At 38.8% G+C, this 24,674-nt stretch overlaps 1 protein-coding gene across 4 annotated transcripts in view; it reads right to left on the bottom strand.

The window, feature by feature from the left end:
• sox6 (SRY-box transcription factor 6) overlaps window positions 1-24,674 on the bottom strand; it is a 125,245-nt gene that overhangs the window by 9,238 nt on the left and 91,333 nt on the right. For all 4 annotated transcript variants that reach the window (XM_017441909.3, XM_017441915.3, XM_017441921.3 and 1 more), the window contains 4 exons: window positions 17,567-17,716; window positions 15,123-15,303; window positions 14,782-14,969; window positions 5,035-5,140 (listed from right to left, as the gene is read on the bottom strand). In XM_017441909.3, the coding sequence (XP_017297398.1) occupies window positions 5,035-5,140; window positions 14,782-14,969; window positions 15,123-15,303; window positions 17,567-17,716 (625 nt within the window). The remainder of the gene's footprint in view (window positions 1-5,034; window positions 5,141-14,781; window positions 14,970-15,122; window positions 15,304-17,566; window positions 17,717-24,674) is intronic.

Raw genomic sequence — 24,674 nt, 5'->3', positions numbered from 1 at the left:
GAAAACAAACACTACATTCAGAACAAGAGTGGCAGAGGTGTGGTCTGGACACTGATTTTGGAATTTAACAGAATTTTTTTGTTTGTTTGTTTGACTGAAAAACAGTCTAATTTATGCTTTCAGCCTTCATTTAAAAGTCCTGTGAGAAAAAGATTTTCTAAACTGTAAAACTTCACATGTTGCTGCTTAGGGAATTCAGACCTTTTTCTAGGAACTAGATTCTACATGATTGCAGGTAGCTCCATGTCCCCTCAAAAAAAAAAAATCTGTCTTCAGCCACAAAACGGAGGACGAGCAAAATATGAAAGAAAATTTTGGATGAAAAATACAGTAAAACCTTTTGCTGGATGATCAAATTAAAATGAAAACAACTCTTTAGCCTAAACACTATTATTGTTGTTCTTACAGACAGACGATTTTGCAGAAACAATTTTAAATTACATACTTTATTACTAATTGCTTGCCATAAAGAAACAGTTTGTTCCAAAGGACTGGACAGGAAATTAAAAAAAAAGGAGCCAAAGTCCAAAAGAAAACTTTGACAGACTTTCAGAAAGTCTGTAGAACTATTGATAAATACCATTAAAAAATGCAAGGAAATCTTACTACTTCAACGCAAAGAATAAAAAATAGAGGTGGTTTAAAATGTTTTCATGCACTGTACTGTATGATGAAAGATCTGCTTTTCAACTAAACCACGCATAGAAATAGAACTACTTGCACACATATAATATGCACATCAGAACATTTAGAGGATTTTCTCAAACTCTGAAAGTACTGTGTCTGTGTTTGCTTTTGCCTTCTGGAATGCTACAGGCCCTAAAGCCGTCATGAATTCAGAAATAATACACTACCTCTGCTGCCACCAAACCCCACAGTACGTTAATTTCATTTAGCATGCACTCACTGTACAGGATGAATTGATTTCACTTTGTTTGCTTTTGACAACCATGTTTATTGTGCAATGAAATGTGGAGTGGCAGAGGGCTGACAGTATCCATCAATGCGGGGCAATCTGCTGACTGCCAGGGCCAGATGAAGGTATTCATTAGCTCAGGAGCGCGGCGCTCACTCAGACACGACAGCCAGTGTCTGCACCCCACGATCGCTTGCTGTAATTTACGACACCCTCTGTGCCATTACTCTATCACTGACACTGATTCAGCAATTTATATACTGGTGTGCATGCATACGGGCAGAGGTGATCTTCTTATGGGGAGGGGTACAAAACAACTGCCTGCCATCACATACGTGCCACATCCATAGTTAGCCAGGAAACCAGCCACGTGACTTGGTTCATTGGAGGGAATCCAGATGAGCCATGTTTTTTTTTCCTTCACATAGTTGCTCCCGCAGAAAAGCGCCTGTTTGCTCAGTCAGATATTACAGAAATCTGTAGAGCCGAACAACAGGAGTACTCTATCAGTTTATGTTTATGCTTAGGCAGGTGAATTTATCTTTGATTTATGAAATAAATGTGCAATTTACTGCAGCATTGTTTTTTGTGTTTTCATTAAAAATCAGAACACTTCTCTGACATTTCGCAGATGAGCATTAACCATTTTTTTTTTTTTCCAGGCGGGGCAGATCATTTAGGAATCAGTTAGTTAGTTGTGTGATTGCATAAATAAACACAGATGTTTAGCAGTGACAGGGCCAACCCCCCTGGGTGGTAACTAGGGAGGAAGCAAAACAGAGGGAGACCTGCTTAATAGAATTTATTGTGATTCATGAGGCCTGCAGCTCAAGTGTGACAGAATGATATGAGAATCCCTCCTTTTAATTCGTCTCTCCTGGAAACACTGCGGACAAGAAAGATGAATTACAGTGTGAAAGCAAAACTGTGTGTATGAGGGAATAAAGAATGAAACGGGAAAGCAAATAATAAGAAGGCAGGGAAAAAGTCAAAGAATCAGAGAAAAAAAATTAGCAAGGCTCCAAAGTCAATTGCACCTGTGAGCTGCAGGCTCAGACTCGACCACATACCAAGCCAGAGGGTAGCGCTGCCCCAGCCGTCCCCTTGCCTCCTCCTCCTTTTCTCCTCCTTACTCATCTTTGTTCTGTCGTCATATTCATTCTGTCACCCAGGAATCTGCTCAAGAGGATGAGCCTCAGTGAGCAGGCAACAATTACACAAATCTGCCAAGCCCTCCCTGTTGGGATCAAATCTAACACCTCTGACTGAAGGCATTTACCGCTGACAATAGAGCCTCTCCCTCAGAGCAGGATCAGGTGAGATTAATGGGTACAGACGGGCAGAACACGATGGCTCTGCCCTAACCAGAGCTTGTGGCAGTTTAATTAAACTGGTACAAATTACAAGTGAAATAAGAACTAAAATGACATGTTAATGTTTTCTTTTTTTCTACTTTGAATTATTTGAGTGTTTTAAAACCTGTGTGTTTTTGTATAACTATGTGCATATAGAAACTTGGGAACAAAGGGCATGCTTGTTACAACTAGTTGGTGGCAGATTTTTTTTTTGCCGACTTTATCGACTATCTTTTAGCAAAAAAAAGTAAAGGCTGATTTTTTACAACCCAAATACTTGATTTTCTAAGAGCAAATTAAAAATCAAACTGTCTCATTGACGGTTTGCTTTTGTACCTTCAGATATCATTGTTCTGGCTCTTATCATCCAAGCTCACATTAAGAATAACCCCTTTTCCATGAGGGCCGCAGCTTGATTCCCATGGAACAAACTAACCTTTCTAACAGCTCTAATGTGAAGGAACCTATTATCAGTCATGTGTCACAACAGTGCAACACTGCTGTTCTTCTTATCCTCTCCCATGAGGATTTTGTAAAAGACAGTTCTTAACAGAAGCCCTTTTTTCCACATTGATTTTCTCTCATTTAACTTCTATACTAATTCTGTTTCCTGCCTCTCAATAGCCTCTTTTCTCTGTAGACCCTAACTGATGGAGTTGAGCTTAGACAAACACGCAACCTTTGCTATATAATGACTCCATACTGCAGCTTGTGAATGAATAAAGGCTTCAAATGGCCATGGATTTTGTGGTATTTGGATAAATTTTCATTAAAACATTTTTAAAAGCACTTTAAATTACCAGTTGAAGCATATGTGTTTCTCGTGATTTTGTAAATTGATTCAAATCCCATCAATTTTTATTTATTCACCTTTTTTTTCCTCTTCTGAGTTGGTCGGACTTTGGTTGCTGCATTTTCTGTAAATATTAGCTCAAGCCACTGAAAGCTTTCAGTAAAGTACTGTGATAACCAACACTGGCTTTACACTGTGCCTGCTCAGTGTGGCTGCTCTGTTCTGGAGGGAAAGCTGCTGCACACCAAGAAGCTTTCACACCCTATGTACAGTTTGGGAGGTACACCCAGTAATTTTCCTTTTCAGGAAACACCAAAGTATTTGCAGTGTGTTCTGATCTACTTGGGAATAAGTGTGTTAGAATATAGACGTTTCTAAAGTAATTTCCTGATGTGTTAAAATGCTTCCAAAAACTAATTGTAGTACTTACTTTAGAAGTCTGGGAAAAGCAACTGAGCTTGGTTTGGTTGACAAATCATAAAAATTGTAGTAGAAATGTTTGCAACTGTTTTGTTTTGTTTTTTTCAAAATCCCTTAAAACTAAATTACTGTTTAAAATACTAGGAGTTCTTCCATTTTTAACTCTGATTTACAACTGACCCCAAAATAAAGAATGTGTTCTGGGTTTTTTGATATTAAAGTCAAGATTCTCAAAAGTAAACATGTTGTGAGAGCAGTAAACATGTTTTGGTTCACAACTCCTAATTCTATGATTCGGCTGTATGTCAGCTATTGTTAGTGATTGTTACAGAGGAAGACTGATATACTTGTGGTGCAAGAAAGAAAATGCAAACTGTGCTTTGATTTATGAGTGCCTAGACTCTGCCTCTGAGTCTTTACCCCCCCTTCCTCTGCCCCTGGGAAGAGGACCTATCCCCTCTTCTAACCTCTGTCTGCTCCTAATCCATCGCCCACTGGGAACACTGATGTGAGGCGTCTGGCGCTAGCCTTTCCCTTGGCCCTGAAAAGGACTTAAAAGGACACAAATGCCCTGGTGTGTTCTCTCTTTCTGTCCTGACTCCACGGTAGCCACAGAAGGAGGGTTCCCACCGGGAGAATGAGTGATGAAAACACATCTGTCCAAGGAGTCAGACGGGTGGGATGGGATCTTCTGCTGTGGCTCACATGGGAAACATGTCAATGAATCCACTAAATTCACCTCTAATTCTCATCTTCAGGACTGGGTGTGATGTGAAACTTGACATGGTTTAAAAAAGGCAATAGCTTTGGAATTTGTAAACAAATATTTTCATGGTTTGTTTTCATTTGCGTTAGATTATTTTTTTCAGTAAAAACTCCTATGATGAACCTATGATGCTTAAACGCGTCTTTCTAAAACTACAGAAACAGCTGTCAAAAAGGCAATTTAAAACAACTCATGGATAACATTGTCCTGTGAAATATCTATTCCTTAGACTTTCTGAGGCATCAAAGGTGAGTCTGAAACATTTTAACCTCTGCCCGGGCTCTGAAATGCCATGGAAACTGCCACAAATATTTTTCTCGAACAAACACTGGTGCACTAAAGTACTCCTTGCTCCTGTGTAGGAGCCAGCACCACAAAAGCAGATGACGGTTTGTCACACTGGTGTAATCAGAATTTACACTGCTGCATTTGGGACCTCAAACAAGCACAACAGCAACAGGAGTTGAACTTGGAAAATAGCCAGCTTTGTCCTCATGCACCCTTGTCCTCTGCTCACCTACCTGTGAAAACCTTAGAGCCACGGCTCATTTCAGTTGACATTCACCCCCACCCCCACATTTCTCTTACATGCACTTCTGCACGCACTCATACCAACTACTCTGAATCTTATGGAAAAGTGAGCTTTGTCAATCATCAAAACTCTATTTTTTAGTGCGGTGTAAATCCTCTTAACACCAGCACAGTATTTACTGAGACCTTTTATAAAACTGAAGTTGTCAAGATAGGAATATAAAGCTACTTAAAAATCCAAATATGATCTTACCATCTAGATCCTCGGGCCTAGTGAGGTCAATAACTCTGTGGCCGAGCTTTCCTTCCTCTCCCAGTTTGCCGAGCTGGTGCCCAATGTTGTCAAAATGCATCCTCTCCTAAAGAAAAATAAAATACAAGAAGTCAGGTAAACTAAAAAGCACACGTTCACATTTTCACAATGAAAGAAAATAATAAAAATAACTCCATCAGGACCCTGAAAATTTGAGAAGCAAAAAGTGTCTTTGATAAACGGAGGTTGTTTTGAAGAGCAGCTCTTTTGACAGGAGCCATAGAGCAGCTCTTCATTCATTCGTTCATTCATTCATTCAGCAGCAGATGACAGGAGGCAGAGAGACAGTGAGGGCCAGCGGGGCTGTAAATAGATTTACAGAAGGATACTTTGTGATCCCAAAGTGCACAATGAGGCCGTGGCCCTCTTTGCAGCGCTCAGATTTTTCCTCTGTAGTTTTCTCCCTCAACCTCCTTTCCAGTCTGCAGCAGCCCATGCTCAGCACCCATCATTTATTCAGAGTTCATGTTTTGGAGAACACACCGCATTTTTACCGTTTGTCATGTTGCCTTGTGCTCAGATTAAACTTGGCATCATGTTGTACTCAAGTACAACGAAACCCTGTCATTCAGCACTCTGTGACAATATTAAATGTCATGTCTGTGTGCATTTACAGAATAAAATAACAGCTTTCGGAAGGAAGGGGGGGCTCTGAATAGTTGCTGCACATTACACTTAATGTATTATGCAAAGGGAGAGAGTGCTGACTGCTGCTGGCTCCATTGTTGAATGACCTACTTCCTGAGTGAATACACAGAGCATTAGCAAAGGGCTGTCCTCTTCTCCAAAGACTCAACAAGGAGATAGACACTTTGACTCTGCATGATACAAATAATCGTACTCCCCCCCTCAACAAAAAAAAAAAGGTTTTGCCTGGATGAGACTAAAAGCAGGCATGTTGCCATCATTCAGAAAAAGCATTTGTTTTACTCCCCAGGTGCTCATGTTCATTCTCTGCCAAAGTCATACTGTCCGCCCTGACCTCTGTTTCTGTTCTTTATAATCAAGCCCATCAAATACAGTATGAACAGACATCAGGTAGAGTCTCTGTAAAAGCTCCCCAGCAACATACACTGACACTAACAGACACATTTACCATATTTTGAGACTCATTGTTCAGTGTTTTTTACCCCAAAAATAAATTTTGAGAAGCAACAAAAATCTTTTGTTGCTTCTATATTTGTGCTTTTTCCTAACGAATAAAACTGCATTGACAAACATAGCTTTTATTCGTCAGGAAGTATTTTTTCCTCTTTTGTGTAAGTTTTTTTTTTTATTATTGTGGATTTAAAAAGTATGACAAGATGAAGAATAAAAATAGTTCAAGTGCATTTGAGGCCTTTCACAGCCTTTTGATTTTCTTCTTTGGTTTTATTTATTCAAGAAGTCTATCTCAAAAGAAAGGAATGCACGAAAGGCAGATAAAGCACTGCAATTTGCCATCATACTTGAAGGAGCACTCATTATTTATGACCAGCTGAGTGATTTTGATATACAATTAACCACTACCTGCTTATGGCCTGTGATTAGAGGCTGTCTATCTGATGGCCCCCTTTGCTTACTTAAGTGTTTTCTAATTATGACATATGCGGTGGTCCCCGCTGGGCAAGAGGACACTTTGTAAAGAGAAGATGGAGTATGGTGCCTTTCACGGTGTCACGTTCTGTGTAAAGCAACACATGCACACTCGCGTATGCAGAGCCATATCCATCAGCCATCCACATTATTGCTCTTAATGAAAGAAGCCAGCAGCCTGATGACAAAGTGACTGAAGTGCGATTAGCTGCATGGTGCTGCTTCGGATGATTCTCAGACAGTCCAGTCGGAAGACACAGTGTTCAGCGGTGCTGTGTGTCTGTAATAAAGTAGTCATCTCATCGCTCTTCTGTGCTTCGTTGGCCCCTCTTGATCAATCAAGTCCTTTTATAAACTCATGATCATTAAACATCATGTTGAGCTGGGGAAAAGAGAGAACTGGGGCCATCCATCAATGGTTTTCATTAATAACTACTGCAGTGTTGAACTTCTTCCTCCACTGCACTAAGTCATATGATCAGTGAAGATCAGCACATTAGACAACTTGGAACAACACTGAATGAAACTCTTGTTAAAGAGTTCCTATAGAAGTTCCTTGATTTTATTTCACTTAGAAAAAAGAAAAATCTAGGAAAACTGCATTTCTTTGCAAAAATACTTTGTGAATGATAAGTGTTGACTTAAATAAATTTGGAATCTAAAATAAAAACTGAAGCCAGCCATATTGCTGAAGCTAAATTTTCTGAAATAGTGAAAGCCTAAGTAGGGATATTTGAAGCATTTGAAGTTTGCAAAATAACAAAAAAAACTAACAGTTTAGTAAATGATCTTGATTCTTGAAGATTAATGTTTAAATGAGTTCAAAATAAGAATATTTTGATGTATTTCTTTTGCACTTCACTGAAGCCAGCACTTTGCGTGTCACAATAAAACGGTCTAATTACTGTAAGTATTGCTCTTATGCTATGCAAATTAATAGGAGACTATTTGTCCAATACGATGCCACAAATTTTCATAAAATTTTATATACTGAGCTTAATATACTTATTGGTTATAAGTTTAGTAATTTATATCCGTGAGTTAGAAATATAGTTGGAATTAGGGCCATAAGTTATCTGCACACTGCCAGGGTTTTGTTTTAGGGCTGGAAAATATTCAGTGAACTAATGCTTCTTTACTGCCCACGCATCAAGTGCTGTGATAAATTAATGGCAGTTTTATTATTTTATAGTGTCATTAAATTTTTACTGATCACTCTGACACAGAGGAGTTGCAAAAGGACGTGCAGTATCTAGGGAAGGTAGCTATTCTGCCACAAAAAGAGAGGGAGAAGCTGGAAAAAACTGAAGCCATCAGTATATGGCTGATATAAAAATGGTATTTATAATGCACAGTTCATAGGTGTGATAAGAGTGAAACATATCGAAAAGTATTACTGCTAAGTGCTGACAAAATATGTGAAACAACAGTTACTTAACCCTGTATGCCTCTCCATGCCACAAGTAAAATTACAGCCGTGCGCTCTGAACTGTAGTAGAGGACTGCCACCCACAATAATCTGAACTGCCTTTTCTGTGCGGTCTTTTGTCTTTAAAGTTCAGAAACAGATGTAGTACTTGTTCAGCTGCACATGACTTCAGTTGTGAAGTCATGAGCTAAGCCAGTGAAGCTATGAGTCACAGAGGAAGAGAGAGAAGTAGCTAAAAGATAGATAGCAGAATCTGTGGAACTTCTTGGGCGAGGGAACCCAGATGGGCCCTTGTCAGTGCTGTAATAAAAGCTTTAATCTGGCTGGCCGCAGAACATGTGCTCGAGGCCTTCTGCTCTGCCCACAGGGCGTATTCTGGGTGGAGGCGGGTGGCCGGCGGCCCTGTGTATTGTGCCTGCTTCTGCTCTGCATTTCGGCAACACACTGCCAATCCTGATACTTTTTTTTTTCCTCTCTGGTTTGCAAATAACCTGAGGCTATCAGATAGCAATAACCCTGAGACTGACTAAAAACAGCTGAAAGATAGCCATACTGAGGAGTAAGGTAGATATGTTGAGGAATCAGTTCTTCTTGTTCTGCTGAACTTATTTTAATGTAAAATTTCTTAATTAACATAAATGCAATAATGCACCACAGTGAAAATGTTAGAAGTTTTACTTAATAAATATCTAACAAAGCACTAAAAATGCTCAACTAAGATAAGTGGCTTAAGTGCCCAGACAGAATATAAATTAGCAGTGTTTGTTTTTAATACTTTTATACTTTAAATATACTTTTAAATATAAGTGTTACTTGATTTAGTAAAATAAATTTCTTGGACTTCAAAGTGATGGGGTCAACCAGATGATGGAATCGGATTTAAAACCTGTAGGAATCTTTACCAACATGTTTAAAGAACTGGCTTTTTTATTTTTATTTTTTTTTAACCCACTTAAATACATGTATTATTGTTATTTTTATTTGCTTTAATACGGTTAGTTAAAAGTTAAGTCACTAAAATCACTACAATCCGACCACAATTAATGTTATACTTTAATGGATCTCTATGCTATGTTCTTCTCTCTCTCACATTCAAAAGAATATTATTCTATATATTTATGTTTTCATAATTGGAGCCTTTAACAGCTGCAAGACCCTAAATAGCCACTTATATTTGATAATGTGCAGGACTGACTCTTGTTATATCACACACCTGGTATGTGGTAAGTTGAAGGCAATGGTTCAGACCACAATGCAGGGCTTTGTGTATCAAGTGTCAGTCACCACTGCGGTCTGTAGCTCTTGAGTGAAGACTGAGGGTCTTAGACTAAACTTCTCAACAGTCTGTCCCAGTCCTGATAGAAACAAAGGCTGCACTTAGCTGTGTGCGCAGCTTCTTACAGCTCGGAGCCTCATCTGTTTTGTATTTTTATTGTAACCAGTTGTAATGTTATTTATAGGTCTGCAGCTTTCCAATAGTTTAGTGAGTTTTAAACCATTTAAATGTTAAGTACATCCAGCCATGTGGTAAACCCAGAGGTTCTTTCATAGAGGCTGTTCGCTTTTTTTCCCCTGGAGCTGCCCATTTGCTAAGGCTAATAAAGGCAACAGAAGAATCAACAGTAGCAGCCACAAAAGGCTAGCTGGTGCTGTATCTGTCCTAAAATCTCTCAGAGCTGAGACAGAAAGATGTTCTTGTCTCAGGACATCATCTCATTTAATGAAAAAGGGGAGACATATATATATATATATACACACATCTACAGGGGGGTTGGAGAGGTGGAGTACAACCTGGGCAAGTTGGAAGAAACCCATTTAACGTTTTTTTTGTTTAAGAAAAAAACAGAAAAAGTGTATTTTAGCTAAATTACAATGACAATGGCTAAATGACAATTTTTGTAATATTTTATTGTGGCTATTGGGGTAATTTTGTATACATTTTGATAGCTTTATACATTTTAAAATTATTATGTTATTTGTTATATTTATCTGAACTGAGACGTGTCCAGAAATTGGAATGTGTCCATCTAGACTGTAATGTTTCTGACAGAACCACCCCCCATCCTCTCCCTCTTCCACCCTGCTCAGATCACTTATGGTAACATCATGTGCTTTTATGGGTTTTCAGTCCTAAATTCATGGGGATTTGAAGAGAATATAAGTTGGACTAAAACCTTTAGCCTTATCACACTGTTTGGTTGTAAAAAGCACTGCAGCACTACTACAACTTCTTTCTCATAAGGACAAAACTTGTTGGAGACTGGAGTCATCATGATTCATATATTACAATACCATATACCATAAATGATTCTTAAAATCTTTTCTTTTCTTTTCTTTATCCTTTGTTATATGTTGAGTACAGTATCACAGATTTTGGCCACTTGGTACCAGTAGCATTTATCAACAACTGTAGCAGCAAGAAATGCATCATATTAAAAGAGAATCTGGAAACATTATCACCAAATTACCTACAAAAATGTTTGATGTGGTTTATAGGGAGTGAAAGACTTGACCTGGGACAGAACTCTGCAGACATGCACAGTCACACACACAGACACACATTATGTACAGTCTTACATTATTTTTTATTCTTTTGGCAAACGCTAACAATCGGACAAAGCATTAATGTAAGCAATCTTCACAATAGCACTTGCTGGCTTCAGCCTGAGCCTGGGAGCTGAGCATAATCTAATTTGGATGGGCAAACCCTTGTATGCCAAGGATTTACACTGCAGCCAAAATGCCTTGGTTTGCAATTTCCAAGACACCAGTCGAAAAGGAGCAGAAAATTGCTTCCAGGGCTGCAAAGCAGACAAGATTATAGTCAAAGTCTTTGTGAGGGCTTTGCCTGAATAGAGCCCTGGCATCACAAGCATACACACACTTGCATGTGGATATATGCACACACACAACATACACACACACACGGACAGAACTGAAGAACCACTACAACCAATAGGTTAGCAGTCTGGATTTTGTGGAGCACAAGTGTAATCTCCACTTGAATATTTACAGGCTGAGCTTTGGGATATGAGAAACGGACAATTGTAGTCATCAATACTGAGTAAAGGTGGTGTTGTGGGGCAGAAAGGGCAGTTCAATAGGTTAATACACTGACCTTTCCCCTTTTGATTCCAGTTAGGGACTTGTCAGCAGAAGAATGTATTTTATCTCACACATGCTCTAGGACATCAAATATGCTGCACTTTATAGAACTAACAGAAGAGAAATAGATGCATAGGTAATAATAAAAAGAAAAATGGATCCTGACTTGACCAAAAAACTGGACCTAAATAAGTTCACATCTATTTTTTTCTTTTTATTTTGTTGACTTTATAGAGATTTATTGGCACAGATGAATGAAACAGTGTGGTCTAGAACTTTAAAAAATTAAAAGTTATTTTGTTGTACAGACAATAAATGTTGGAGCTTAAAACTAAATTTGTTCTTTATGGTTTGTCTGGAAACTTCAACAAACTCATATTGTTTTAGCTTCTAATTGGACACATATATTTTGTATTTATTTGTTTGCACTGAATATAGAATTTTAACTGTTAATGGAAAAAAAATATTAGTTAAATGTGTTAGCAGAAAGTCTAGGTGATAACAATAGAAATACTGAATCTTCCTGAATCTTCAGTAAAAACAACATGTCCTGTTAAAGCTACTGTGCAATAAAAAAGTATTTGAATGGTTACACATGGCCTCAAATGTTTTGTAGTGACTTCAGGCATACTGGTGTATTCTAGGTAAAAGCTTCCACTGGTTAAGGAGTAGATGGTAAATAATGGAACAAAGTAATTGCCCTTCAGAGACAATAATACCTTTGGATAAATATTTCAGAAAGGCAAATTGTAGAAGGGTTGTAAAGGGTTTTATTTTACTGATGGAATATTGTAAAAACAGACAAATAAAAAGAACAAGAAAAAAAAATCCCCATCAATATTTTACATGTCCTCAGGTTAAAGGCTTGTATACTAGAACAAAGTCTGATCTGCCTCATGTTCTTGTATAGGTCAGTGGCCAGAAAGGGAGGGAAAGAGCCAGAGTCATAGTGATAAAGGCTCGAGAGGAACGCATTGTACTGTTCAAATACACTTTGTATGAAAAGATGAATTGATCCATCTGTAAGCAGCACTTAGACCCACTCCTCTGTCCGGTCATTACATGGGGATAAATCAATATTTAATATCCCCCCTCTAACAGCCACACTGAATGATCTTAACCTCTTCTTAATCCCATTTATGTTACCTTCCAGAATCTTCTTCATGTAAGCTCTCACTATGATAAACTTCCAAACAAGAGACTGGAAGGGGAGCTATTAAAGACCACGCCATATTTATGTCAGGTGAGGCGCTTTTTTAAAATATTAATATTCTGAAACTGACTAAAGTGAAACCTTTTATCCGAGACATTTAAGCCTTTCTAGTCTGTTGGCTTGTTGTATCAGCAAAAGACTCTTTCACCTCTTTCATTTTACAGCTGAATTACAGCTTACTGTTTTTTTTTTTTCAGCCCCAACGAAGAAGGTAATGAGGCAATTCTTTTAGCTGATTTAATAATGCCTCTATAATATCACATCATCCTTATAGGAGCACCATCACTGAAACTAAGGCATTACAGTAGCTAACTAAAAGCAAGAAAGTCAGTCATGAGTGTGGTTATTTTGTTCAGCAAGACTGGGTGATGCTGTTTTTATAGGAGATTTGTCTTTGGAAACAGAGGCAGGAATGAGAGAACAGGATACTTTAAGTTCCCAATTACTATATGAGGTACACTTTTCATGTTGTCAATATTATCCTTTTAATAATTTACTCATTTTTTATTTAATCAAATTTAGATCCCTTTTATGGTCATAAAGCACCCATCCCTCACCACCCCATTTTGTACATACAAACACAGATTTATTTATTTTTTTGGTTGTGTGATGAATACTAACAAAAGGCAGATTACAGGTGAGGAGTGACTGACTCTGGTAAACAAAAAAATCCCTCTGGAAAAGAAAAGAAGAAAAATGATAGGCATTTCTTCTTTTCTAAGGTGACTGTTTTAACACCAGCTGAACATAGACTGGGTCCAATGCCCAAAGAAAACAAACTGAAACTCACAAAAGAGTAAGCTGGAAGTAAAGAAAAGGGCGTTAAGCTCTACTTACTGAGAACAATGACAGCGTAGGTGTGCTGCTTAAGGAAAATGGCATTGTTTAGTTCCTGCTTTCATGTCAGGACACATTTGACTGCTCTGTTGACCACAGGTACATCTTGGATGTGAAAAACAGAGCCAGCTGAACTAACTCCTGTGACTTTTATTGTTTTAAAAAGCTTTATTGCGTTTCATTCATCTTGAAAGCCAAATGTGGGAAATGACATCACTCTCACCTTGTTCTTGTTGGAAATTGGAGTAGGATTTGGTCATTGTTTTGCTCAGTGACCAGGCTAATTACTTTTAAAAAATACAAACTGATTATAGTGTATTAATCTTCTTTATGCATTCAAAACCTGTAGCAACATGTTCATCAGGAGGCTGTAAGGACTGTTACCGATTTAATAGGATTTCAAACTGAGAAAAGTGTAACAAATTTTGTTGTTTTTTTCACAACAACTATTTGTGTGCAAGGCAGCCATAGCGGATTTTGAGGTTGAGAATAATGTGGAAATCAAAGACGTCCTGAGTCAAAATGTTGATTTTTAAAGATGTTCTTGTTGATATTTTTTATCTTAGAAAAAAAAGTTTAGAATTGATTGTTGTTTAGATTTATCCGACTGTTAAAAAATAGTGAAATTTAGGAAAATAAATCTAATGAATTAAATCTTTTTCAAGAAACTCTTTTTGTTTTTTGTTTGTTTGTTTTGTAGGCCTTTTGGGAAGGGATAAGTGCAGGAGAGGCTTTGTCTCTATCCTCTTGCTGGGCTGCACTCATCTACTTGCTTCACTTCAGTAAGAGCATAGTTGATTGCCACCTGCAACGACAGTAATCTCTTCCAAACACCAAATTAGGAAGAAATCAAAATAGATATTCATAGACTTTTTTACATATACATTGACCTAGTTGAGGGTGTTGGTTGAAAGTGTCAGGTACTGAAATATTAATGAGCATCGCTCCCAGTTTCTGCCTGCTCCTCACAGCCAACTGGCAACATGGCATCAAGCTGAAGAGAAGAGGACAGCTTTTTTCTTTCCTTGATTGACTCATCGATTGAAGATATTTTTAAAGGGAATCCCTGGGAGTGTGTGCTCCTGGTACAAAGCAACCCCATCCCGTGTCAGGGGACGAAGAGGGCTGCAAGTTGGCTTTAATTGGGCAAAGACTTCAGAGTATTCTTAACCCACACCGGGCACTGCCATGGCCTGTCATGGCCCTCACACCAACATCAACAACATAGAAGCTTCTAAGCATGCACACATAAACATTCATGCTAATTTGAGTAAACACACTTGCAAATGCTGAACTATGCCAGCTCTTATCAATATGACCACCCTGGATGCTGATTAAAGAAAATTATTAGCCTTAGAATTTATTGCTGTATCAAAATGTTCCACTTTCTTGAATAGTTTTTTTTCTTCGACTTCTTGCACCCAAAGAGAGCTGATCGCTCTTTTGCATATTTAATGCTTTATGGAAAAATCTAGAGATGGAGAAAATCTGAATTAGGGATAAAACAAACAGACTAAACGATTCTGACCTTGTCAGCTCTGCAGTTGTTGAGGCCCACTGAACTGAGGGCAGACAGCTTTGCATCCATGCCCTGCTGGTGATGTTGCAGCTGCTCCCTCTGGATCTGCTCCCTCATTTTCCGAGCCTCCTGGATGGCCTTCATCACTGTGTCCTGGTCCCCAAACAACGCAGTGGAGTTTAGGCTGGACAAAATATCTGTGCAGAGACAGCAAAAACAGTATTACTGGAACTTATGTCACTAACACAAAAATTAAATATGTGAGAGAGATAAAGTTCCAAAACAGTATTTTAACTTATTTTAATGTAACCATTGATACAAGTATGTTTGGAGAAATTCTGAGGTCTTACCAAGAGATGAGCCCCGACCGAGGCCTCCTCCAAGTGGGCTTGGAAGACCACCTTTGCCGAGGAGACTGTTAGGGCTGCTTTTACTGCCAGGAAACAGGTTTGGTGTTGGGGATGTAGGAGATTTGACCATGTCTGTTGTTTTTGGCCGAGCAGATAGGTTGAGAGGCTGTGTACCCTCCTCCTACGACAGCAAGAAAGAGTATGAAAGAAGACAGATTTGGACAGATCCCTTCTTTCCTTTTGGAGGACCTCTGGAATCCCATGGATCACAGTTCGCCTCTGTTTCTGATTAATTATAAGATCCTGACCAACAGCTCCTTCCTGATTCTTCCTCTTTTTGTCTGTCTCCCCCGCCTCCTCTCCTCTTTGCTCCTCTCCTCTGCGATCTTCCTCACAGTCGTCCAGTGCCTTTGTTCGCACCAATTAAAGCAGATTCTGTCTCTCCGTACATCTTCATCTGTTCTGCCTCTCCTCCTCCCTGCTCTCAGTGTCTGCACTCTGGTTCGAAGAATAAATAATGACCAGATAACAGCGGTGGCAATGATCAAAGACAGCTGTTCCATTCATCAGATGTCGACTTACATTATCTACTTCATTAACTTGTTTTCTAATTTTATTCCTCATTTGTGCATACTTGTTTTTATCTTTTGCTTTGACATTTCTATTTAAAAAAAAAAAAAGTCAAGTGCTGTCAGGGTTTTAGTGAAGGTCAAAGGAGACAGAATTTGTTTTGTGCTTTGTTTAACAAGCATTTTTAGTCATTTTTAAGCTTTTTGTCAACTAACATTAGTTTCATTTTACCAATGTAAGCCAACCGTGTAGATTTTTTTCTTGTCAAATGTACAAAAATTAAAAATCCAATTTCAGTGTCACAAATGTAAAATATCATTAGTCCAAAGATAAATATTACACATTACATTTATCAACATCACAAAATACAATGCACACTGGCTCAAAAGCACAATATGCACTGACTATAATATTAATTTTAAATTAGACAATTCAAGCATTTTTATCCCATAAACATAATGTCATTTATGTTACTTTGCAAAGGATAAAGCTCCCTGTGTACACAGCAGCTTATAGAATCGGATTAAAGCCCATGTTGACATTTGTTAGAGCCCAAGTGTCTCCTTGTCCAAACATATGGCTCAAGCATAGAGTGCCTTGAGGCCTTGTTCTTACTGTGCCAATAACAGTTTGTTATGCAGTGAAGCTGAAAATAGACAAACAAAACTGAAGGCAATCTTAACCCACTGGAGTGTGGACAGAAATAGGAGGATGCCAGTGTATGTTGCCAACTATTTAATAATGTATAACTAATTTATTAAAAAAATCTTTAATTGTGCAGTATTTTGAACTGTTAATAGTTTCACTTGGATTTAAGTTGTGTTAAAATTGATCGGATTAACAGTAATCCACTCAGAGAAAGAGAGAATTGTACTCAAATGATGAAATTGAATAAGCATGATGGGAAATCCTGGAGAAAGGGGTCCTATATCAATCAATCAATCAAATTTTATTTGTATAGCACATTTCAGCAGCAAGGCATTTCAAGGTGCTTTACATAATTAAAAAACAAAATAAAAACAGCATGTGACAATGAATAAACAGTAAGAAAGAGACAAACATCAAAAACCCGCACTCTAACCNGTGGGTTTTAAGTTGAGATTTAAAGGCACCCAGTGTTTCAGCTGTTTTACAGTTTTCTGGAAGTTTGTTCCAAATTTGTGGTGCATAGAAACTGAAAGCTGCTTCTCCTCGTTTGGTTCTGGTTCTGGGGATGCAGAGCAGTCCAGAAGCAGAAGATCTGAGGGGTCTAGACGGTTGGTACAGCAATATGTGTGTGTGTGCTTTTTTGGTGTGTGTGTGGAAGCAAATGAGTGAAGAAAAGCTTGAGTGGTTTCCCACCATGATTTATGGTGTTTCTCCATTGTGATATTATTAAACCAAACTACTTCAAATGGACATATGTTTCTGATTTGGGTCGTAGTGAGCCAGAATGATGAATGTGTCCTTTTCTTTGCATGGAGGCTCAGTGGAGTCATGCCATACAGCAGCAGAAAACACATCCTGCATTTGGTTTGTTTACAGGGCAAAAAAAAGAGAGACTGCTTCATGTTTCACTTTTGTTAACAGCTGTATGGCCCTGTTGTAATGGGTTTATTTCCTTTTTAGTAACATATAAGAAAAGATTTTTATTGTGGAAAAGAGCGTGCCACAGCTATAGCAACCATGCCCACAGAGTTCTGGTTTGGAGAGAGAAGGCCTTGTTAAAGCTTTAGAGATTGATGGTCTGTTAGAGGCTGAGCTCACAACTGGCTGGTCTTTATACTGGAGTAGTGAACATTGTAGTGCTAGTTTATTCAGACAACGCCATCTAGGCTAAGCTAGGTCAAGTACCACTCAAGGTTTGTGCTGGTTAAAGGAACTAAGGGCTGTACCTTGACTTGAGTGATAGGGCTCGAGGAACTCTTGTCATTCTTCAAAGAAGAGGGAGAAATGGGCCCACTTGCATTGAGGGGCTGGGGTAGTGGAGGCATCTTGGCTCCCGGAGACACCTGCATGCTGGCAAGCTGCGCGGCATACAGTTGCTGTTGGGGGAGGAGGAGAAGAGAAACCCACAAGACGTTAACATCCAAAACCAGCATACATTCAAAGTTTTATATTCTGTCTTTTCCTCTCCCTAGAACTCTCTTTGCATCTGTGTCTGCCTTCATCTCCCTCTTCTCTGTCTCTCTTTTTTTTTTTACGTCTTTCCTCTCTTTCCATGAGGCTGGCAGCAAACGCCCATCAAAAGTCTTAACTGTATTTCAAAGGCTGAACCCAGAGAGAGGCAGCAGTCTTAAAAAACCATACAGAGATGGCTTTCACTCAAAATACTTGGAGCCCCTATTTTCCACTCATCACAGAGAAAAGTTTGCAGCTTGGATGCAAGTGTGTTAGCACAGAGCTTGAGATCTACACAGCTTCCTCTTGAAGTTTCTGGCTTGTGATTTTCCTTCACGCAGCCATCAGAGACAACCCATTCCACAAGCAAACAAGTTGGTACCAGACAGAATATTTTAAACGGATGCATTGTAAATTTTAAAGAATAAGTAAAGAACCCCCGGTTTAACTAAAATTACACCATTACACCTTTCCAGCATTGACAACAGTTGGAAATAAGGTAGAACTGAACTACACCACAGGGCTAAATATATTTTTTTAATCAGTATGAAAAGAAAAAAAAGCACAATCAATAAAACAGTTTTTAGTGGCTGCAGACCCTAAGAATATCTGCTGCTCAGTCCTGAGACCTTCTGTCTCATATCTGTAATGATTGGGTTGAAGGTAAGCCTAAAATCTAAGAAGGTTCGTCTCCTGTTGCAAATGTTCTGAAAATGTTTTTTTCACATCTACCCATAGGGCTATCTTTAGACAGAAAACTGCTCTACTGGCTGATAGCGCTGCCTGAACCTTGATCACAAACAGCCTTTTGTTTCCGACAGGAGACATAGGAGCTGACCAAACTCTGTCTCATCTGAGCTACACATGGTTAATGTCAGTGGTAAAGGTATTTGGTGTGCATAAAGGAGGTGAGAAAAGGAGAAAAATTGTTAAAGTGGAAAAGAGAGACAGGATAGTTAATGTTCAATGACTGACACTCCAGGCTACGCTGAAGTCTTAGCAGATGTCTGCTGGACAGATGTTTTCTAACAAGCCTGTTGATGGGTATGGGCCTGCTTTTGAGTGGAAAAGCCTTTATTTTCCAAGAAAAAAGGAGCATAATTGGATTTGGCCTGAAATTGCACACGGTCAAGATGGCAACACTGATTAGCAGGTTGAAAAGCACTGACCAGCAATGCTCAATGAACCAAAGAACAATAAATAAAATCAAGGGGGTAGATCAATGTATTATGTTGCACAAAAAAAAAAATCAGTGCTTTTCATGTAGTCTGCTGACTTTTACCTAAACTAAATTATAAATTTGGTTCAACTGAGTATGTTCTAAATCTTTACATTTATAGAATTGTTTTATGCTTAGCCCATACAACAACTGTGTAAAATTATTTTGAAATATTATTTTGACAACTCTAAAGGTGACATGTTTTTTTTTACTGCTGGTTATACAGTGATGGTGCAACTAGTAATGTTGTCAAAGCTCTTTGTGAACTTAGCATGAGCTTTATAAACAATGTATGAGAAATCGGTTGTCATATTTAAGATTCAAAAATTGGCTATTTTATTTTTCTATAGTATAGTATAGGTCACAATAAATTTCAGGTGAAGTTGTAAGTTTCTACTTTACTTTATTTACTACACAACTTAGAAATCTTATGTGTCATGTTTGACTTTGTTTTTAATCCAAAATAATGTATTCTAGTTTCAGTATTTTCCCCATCATGTTGGTTTAACAGTATTTTAAAATTAGCTGTCCTCTTTTGGTCCATTATCATTCCTCACTTAGGCCTCATTTATGCCTCTATTATATTATGGGAATTTGTAAGGCAGGTACAGTTAATTTATGTTGACAATTGCTCAAGTTCCAAATGGGATTCTTACAGCCTGCTTATGCAAGGTGTTTTTTTATGCTCAGCATCTTTTATGGGCTGGATGTAAGCACAAGGTCAGAAATCATCTTAACAGTGAACTCAAGTAAAATCCAAGAGCATTTTCTAAATGAGGCTACTTGACTCCCAAGACTAAAGACATCTGTCTGCATCACTTAGTTAATTTTTTTCCAACTAACAACCCCTTTTTCATATCTCTTGGCCAGGTGGAGGCAGAAAAAAGTTCAAGGTAATTAGGGTCAAGTTGAAAGTCAATGCTCTGACTCTGGGTAGGAGTACAATGAGCGTTAGTAGAACTTCAGAATATTTTTGTCTTTATTTTTTGTGTCTTTGGTAAAAAAAATAAAAAAATAAATAAAGCGTAGCAGAATGCCATTTAATAATAATTAAAGTGTGCACTAATTTGTTATGAAGAAAATTAGATTGCATAAACAGTATTATTTCTTAATTTAGAAACCAGACTTCTAAAAAAGAAAACAAACAAATGCAACACCTAAGGTCATTGCTTTGACCCCACCGTTCCCTGTTTCCCAGTAGGACATAGCTCAGCAAGCATAGATTCAAAGAGAGTGCAAGGCACCCAAGGTCAGCTTGTTAGCCCCTGGTAATTAAAAACAAGCCCTCTGGAGGCAGCAGAGGTTAAAAGAGAAGGTTCAGTTTTCAGCCTGCGACATTAAACTTTGATTGCCCACAATGCTGATGATGTGAAGCACATCAGACGCATGGTATGTTATAAGAAACAGCAGTTTTTATTTAATTTAGTTTAATTTACAATATAATTCAAATCCTTACAGTTATTTTTTCTTTCTCCAACAGGCCTTTAGTCAAAACAGAATGTGAGAAAAACAAAAATACTTTTTACGAAATGACGTGCCAGAAAATATAGTAGCAGCTTTCATGCTGGCAGCAAAGTAATGCATTGCACATGCTTGCAAAATTACAAAAAAAGGGAAAAATTCCTTCATGATTTACATGGCCAACATCTTCATTTAGATGAGCAAACTTTAACAGTGAAACAATCTTGAACAGACTCTTGTGTCTTCATGTGTCTATCGGCATGTCAGTGTCTCATTCACCTTTGTTTAGCCTGGACACTGAGCACTAGACTAGATATGAGGGCATTAAGTGTGCTTCAGTGCACCACACCATTTAAAAGGCAGCACAGCGCCAGCCCCGTTTGCCACAAGGCTTGTACAGGCTCATTGCCCAGGGCGACCATGGAGGCTGACCCAAGCTAGGCCCAGATGTCAAGAGTGGAGGAAGGCACCCTGGTGCACTGTGCCGATGCTTTCCAGTATGGCTTAACATCTGTTTCATCTGCTGGCACCCAACCTGCTCCACTCAGACCCTCCTCCCTTCTCATGGCTTTTTTTCTGTTTCTCCATCTTACAGCTGCTGTGTATTATATATTTTTTTTCTCTTAGTATCTCTTTGGCATACACACAAAAAATCACATTCTGTCTTGTATAAATGTGGGTACTTCCAGGCCGAGGGCCCCTGGAGCCAGCCCTGCCATTCACTGCTGCTCACTGCATTATCAACTCTGTCTGTCCATCTGTCCCTCTGTTCACCACTGCCTCAATCCAGCTGCTCACCTTGCCGTCCTATTAGCCAGCCTTCCTCACACTCAAGCATTGCTGCACTGCTCTGGGTTACCTTCAAAGACCAAGCTCCTTTGCTCATAAACACAGAAACAGCTGCTCTCTACAGTATGCCTCTTTTTCCTCCCCTCCACCTCCTCCTCCTCCTCTCTTCCTCTCTTTCAAAGTCAAAAGTGCTTCACTTGTTAATGATAGAAGTCGTTTCTTCACATCTGTACCACACAGGCATTTACATCCAAACAAAAGATAATGTGCGGTTTGCTGCTCTCCCACTTTCTTCCTGTTTGTCCCTGACTGTGTAACACTCTTTCTTATCACTGCAGTCGTCTAAGCTAGTAAGTGTACTCCTTCAGATGTGTCTGTCTGCTTGAGATGTGGTCCGGGTTGGTGTTAAGCGTATAGGCGGCTGCTTTTCATCTTTACAGTGGCAGCACGAGCTGAGAATGGGCTCAGGTTTATCACGGGCCTAAAGAGATGCCACAGCAAATGTTTCTCTATGTCTCATCTCAAGCAGCTCAATTATAAGCACTGTAAAGCAAGAGGATGTCATGGGCCTGGATAATTCAAACACATCGGCAGAATGAGAAAAGAAAAGGATGGAGGTATATTGACAGAGAAATTCACAAACTGAGACACTTAGAGGTGGTTTACACTGTGGATTGGAAATTGGAAAAGCAAGATCTGAGCAAACAGGAGATAGGAAATGGAGCTTTGACTGAGTGAAAGCAGAAGATTTCTCTCCATTTATTTAGTCCAAAAGTGATACTACATACAGAGAACCCAGATGTTCTGTTTTATCCAGTGATACTTTCTTTAAAATGGCCTTAAGTCAAGCGTCTGCTTTCAGTGATACAAAACAGGACTTTGTTGAGGGCCATCCACACTGTTCATTTGTTTGGTTAAAAAGACGGGTGATGCATTAAGTTCGCATTCTCCTTAAGTAAATAGTTTTTCACTTGTCAACTGATCCAAGGAATAGTGTACAAACAGCAAATTAAATGCTGTCCCAGATAGAAATTTCTTTTGTGGAATTAGGAAAATTCCCTTCTTGTCTCCTCATTCAATTGAATATAGTAGGTGTCCGGACAGATTGGGGTACAATCTGAGCACAATTTCCTCTTTTAGGTGAGACGTGTCAGCTGTAATCAGTGAAGGACAGGCAGGGCTGGAGCTATTGTTTCCTGCTGGTCCTGGGCTCATCCCAGCTCTGTGTGGGCATTAATGAAGAGGGGCATGTCGCGCTGGGATAGTTTACCCGCCTCCTCTCCTGTGAGTTGCGGACCAGAGCCAATCTGTCAGGAAAACATTGAGTGAAATTGCCCTGTGGTACAGCAATGCCTGGTGACAGCCACTTGCAGACTGTCAGCCAGCAGAGTGATGCTACCACCCTGTATTGACAAGCAAATTACAGTCTCCCAACTCTCAAACGCACCGTGGAAGATTCATTTACATCCATCAGCTCTAAGCCTTTGTTACCTTGAGTTTTCTTTTCTTAGAGAGAAAAGGCAGTGAATTGTGGGGGGTGAGGATCCCAGACTGTTATGACAGAGGAGATTGGGAAAAGGCTGCGTGGCCAACATTAAGACTGACGGAGCGGCTGGCCTGTCTGGCTGGATGGCTGATCACATTACCTCAGCAACATTGTTGGGAATTAATTCTACCAATAAGACAATTTTTTAAGGTTCATATATTGTGCAATCTAAACTGAGTAAATTGGTGAAAATTATACCTTGCAGGGCAGCTGACAGGAAGAGAGATTTTAATTAGTGGTAGCAGCCAACTCAGCCATATGTGTGTGGGAATTTGTATCTGCTGGTGTGTGTTAGTGCATAAGGGTGATAAACAATAGACTTGGAGTTGAAAACTAGAACTATTTTAATACTATTCCAGTGGTAAAATGACAAAGGAACATATAATGCATGAGATGGAATGTTCTTAATAAAATGAGGTACAAATAATTTTTGCAAAGCAGATTTAAATCATTTAATTTTATTTCATCTTTTAGTTTCAAACAATAAGTTTATTCATTCTTTTTTTATTGTTCAAACCTCAAGATAACACATTTCTCTTTTTATTTCAGGGCAAATTGATAATTTTCTTTTACTTTACTGTGGTTTGTTTTTAATCAAATAAAATAGATTAAGTAGGTTTTTTTTATTATTCTTTTATGCATCAGAACCCTTTTCACTACGTAGTTTGATTCTAAAGGATAATATTATGGCTCTAAAAGTGAGGAAGCAATTCTAACTTAATTCCATGTCTGGGCTGATTTCTTTTAATCATAGCAGGCTCCCAGTTCTTTGTCGAGGAAGTGGTGGCAGTCACATGGTTTGTTGATCCCTCAATGTAGAAAAGGGCATGTTTGACTTGCCTTACTGTTTTAAGGGAAATCTCTACTTAGGGTAAATAGCAGCCAGCAGGCGGAATATGTGACAGGCTGACAGACTTCAATTAATGGAAAATGCACCTCTTTTTTGTTTACCGTGTTCTGTAAAGGTCAGCTAAGTCATGGTCTTGGAGGCACTGTTTTTGCCCATTCCCAGGGTTAGATACATAATCAGAATTAATGACTCTAGACCTTACTCCCCTTCTCACCCCAACCACAGATATATGACTGTCTCATCTGACCTCATGCAACCCTATAAATAGCCTTGTGCTTGTCTGTCTAAACTGACACTCCCTTCCTGTGAACTTCACTGTGACACACCAGCTATCATTCACTCCAGAAACTTATTCACAAAAACAATCTTTATTTTTACTTTTACAGGCATGCATCTTGAAACATGAGCAGATTCATTTAGGACCTTCCATGCTTCTGATAGCTCACCTTGTGGCTGCATAATGACACACAGCTCTTCAGGGCTAGCTGCCTGCATTGTTAGAACTTGCCATGGCTCGTTAACATCAATAGTGGTAACGTCATATTGACAAATGCCATGTTTATCAGCGTCCAGAGTTTTGTCCTTATTGTTAGGCTCTCCTGTTCATTTAACAACAGGCACCACTAAGTCCCTCTGGATGGGAAGAATATTTATAAGAATTCATTTGTACCATCTGCAGTAATGTTTTTAAGCAACACTAAATAGACACAGCTTACCGTTTTTTAAAATGAGTGTATGTACGTTTTGTTTGAAGGTGAAATGTATACAATTGTAGCTGACAACTAAGTTTTTATCTTATCTTTCAAACATACTTCTCTCTGCTGTTGAGCCTCATGAGTTCAGGGCTTAATATAATTTTATACTGTCATTGACAAAGCAGCCATGGCCACTTAACCATAGGTTTGCAGAAATACTTTTTAATTTTTTACTTCCTTCTTTTGTTTGTAAAGAACATTGCTGATTTCTAGCTTCACATACAAACAGAATCTACAATTACTCAGATCGGCAACAGACACT

Source organism: Kryptolebias marmoratus, linkage group LG15, assembly GCF_001649575.2.
Source record: "Kryptolebias marmoratus isolate JLee-2015 linkage group LG15, ASM164957v2, whole genome shotgun sequence".
Taxonomy (NCBI): domain Eukaryota; kingdom Metazoa; phylum Chordata; class Actinopteri; order Cyprinodontiformes; family Rivulidae; genus Kryptolebias; species Kryptolebias marmoratus.
The sequence above is the reverse complement of the archived record's forward strand: the minus strand, read 5'-3'. Positions and strand labels throughout refer to the sequence as shown.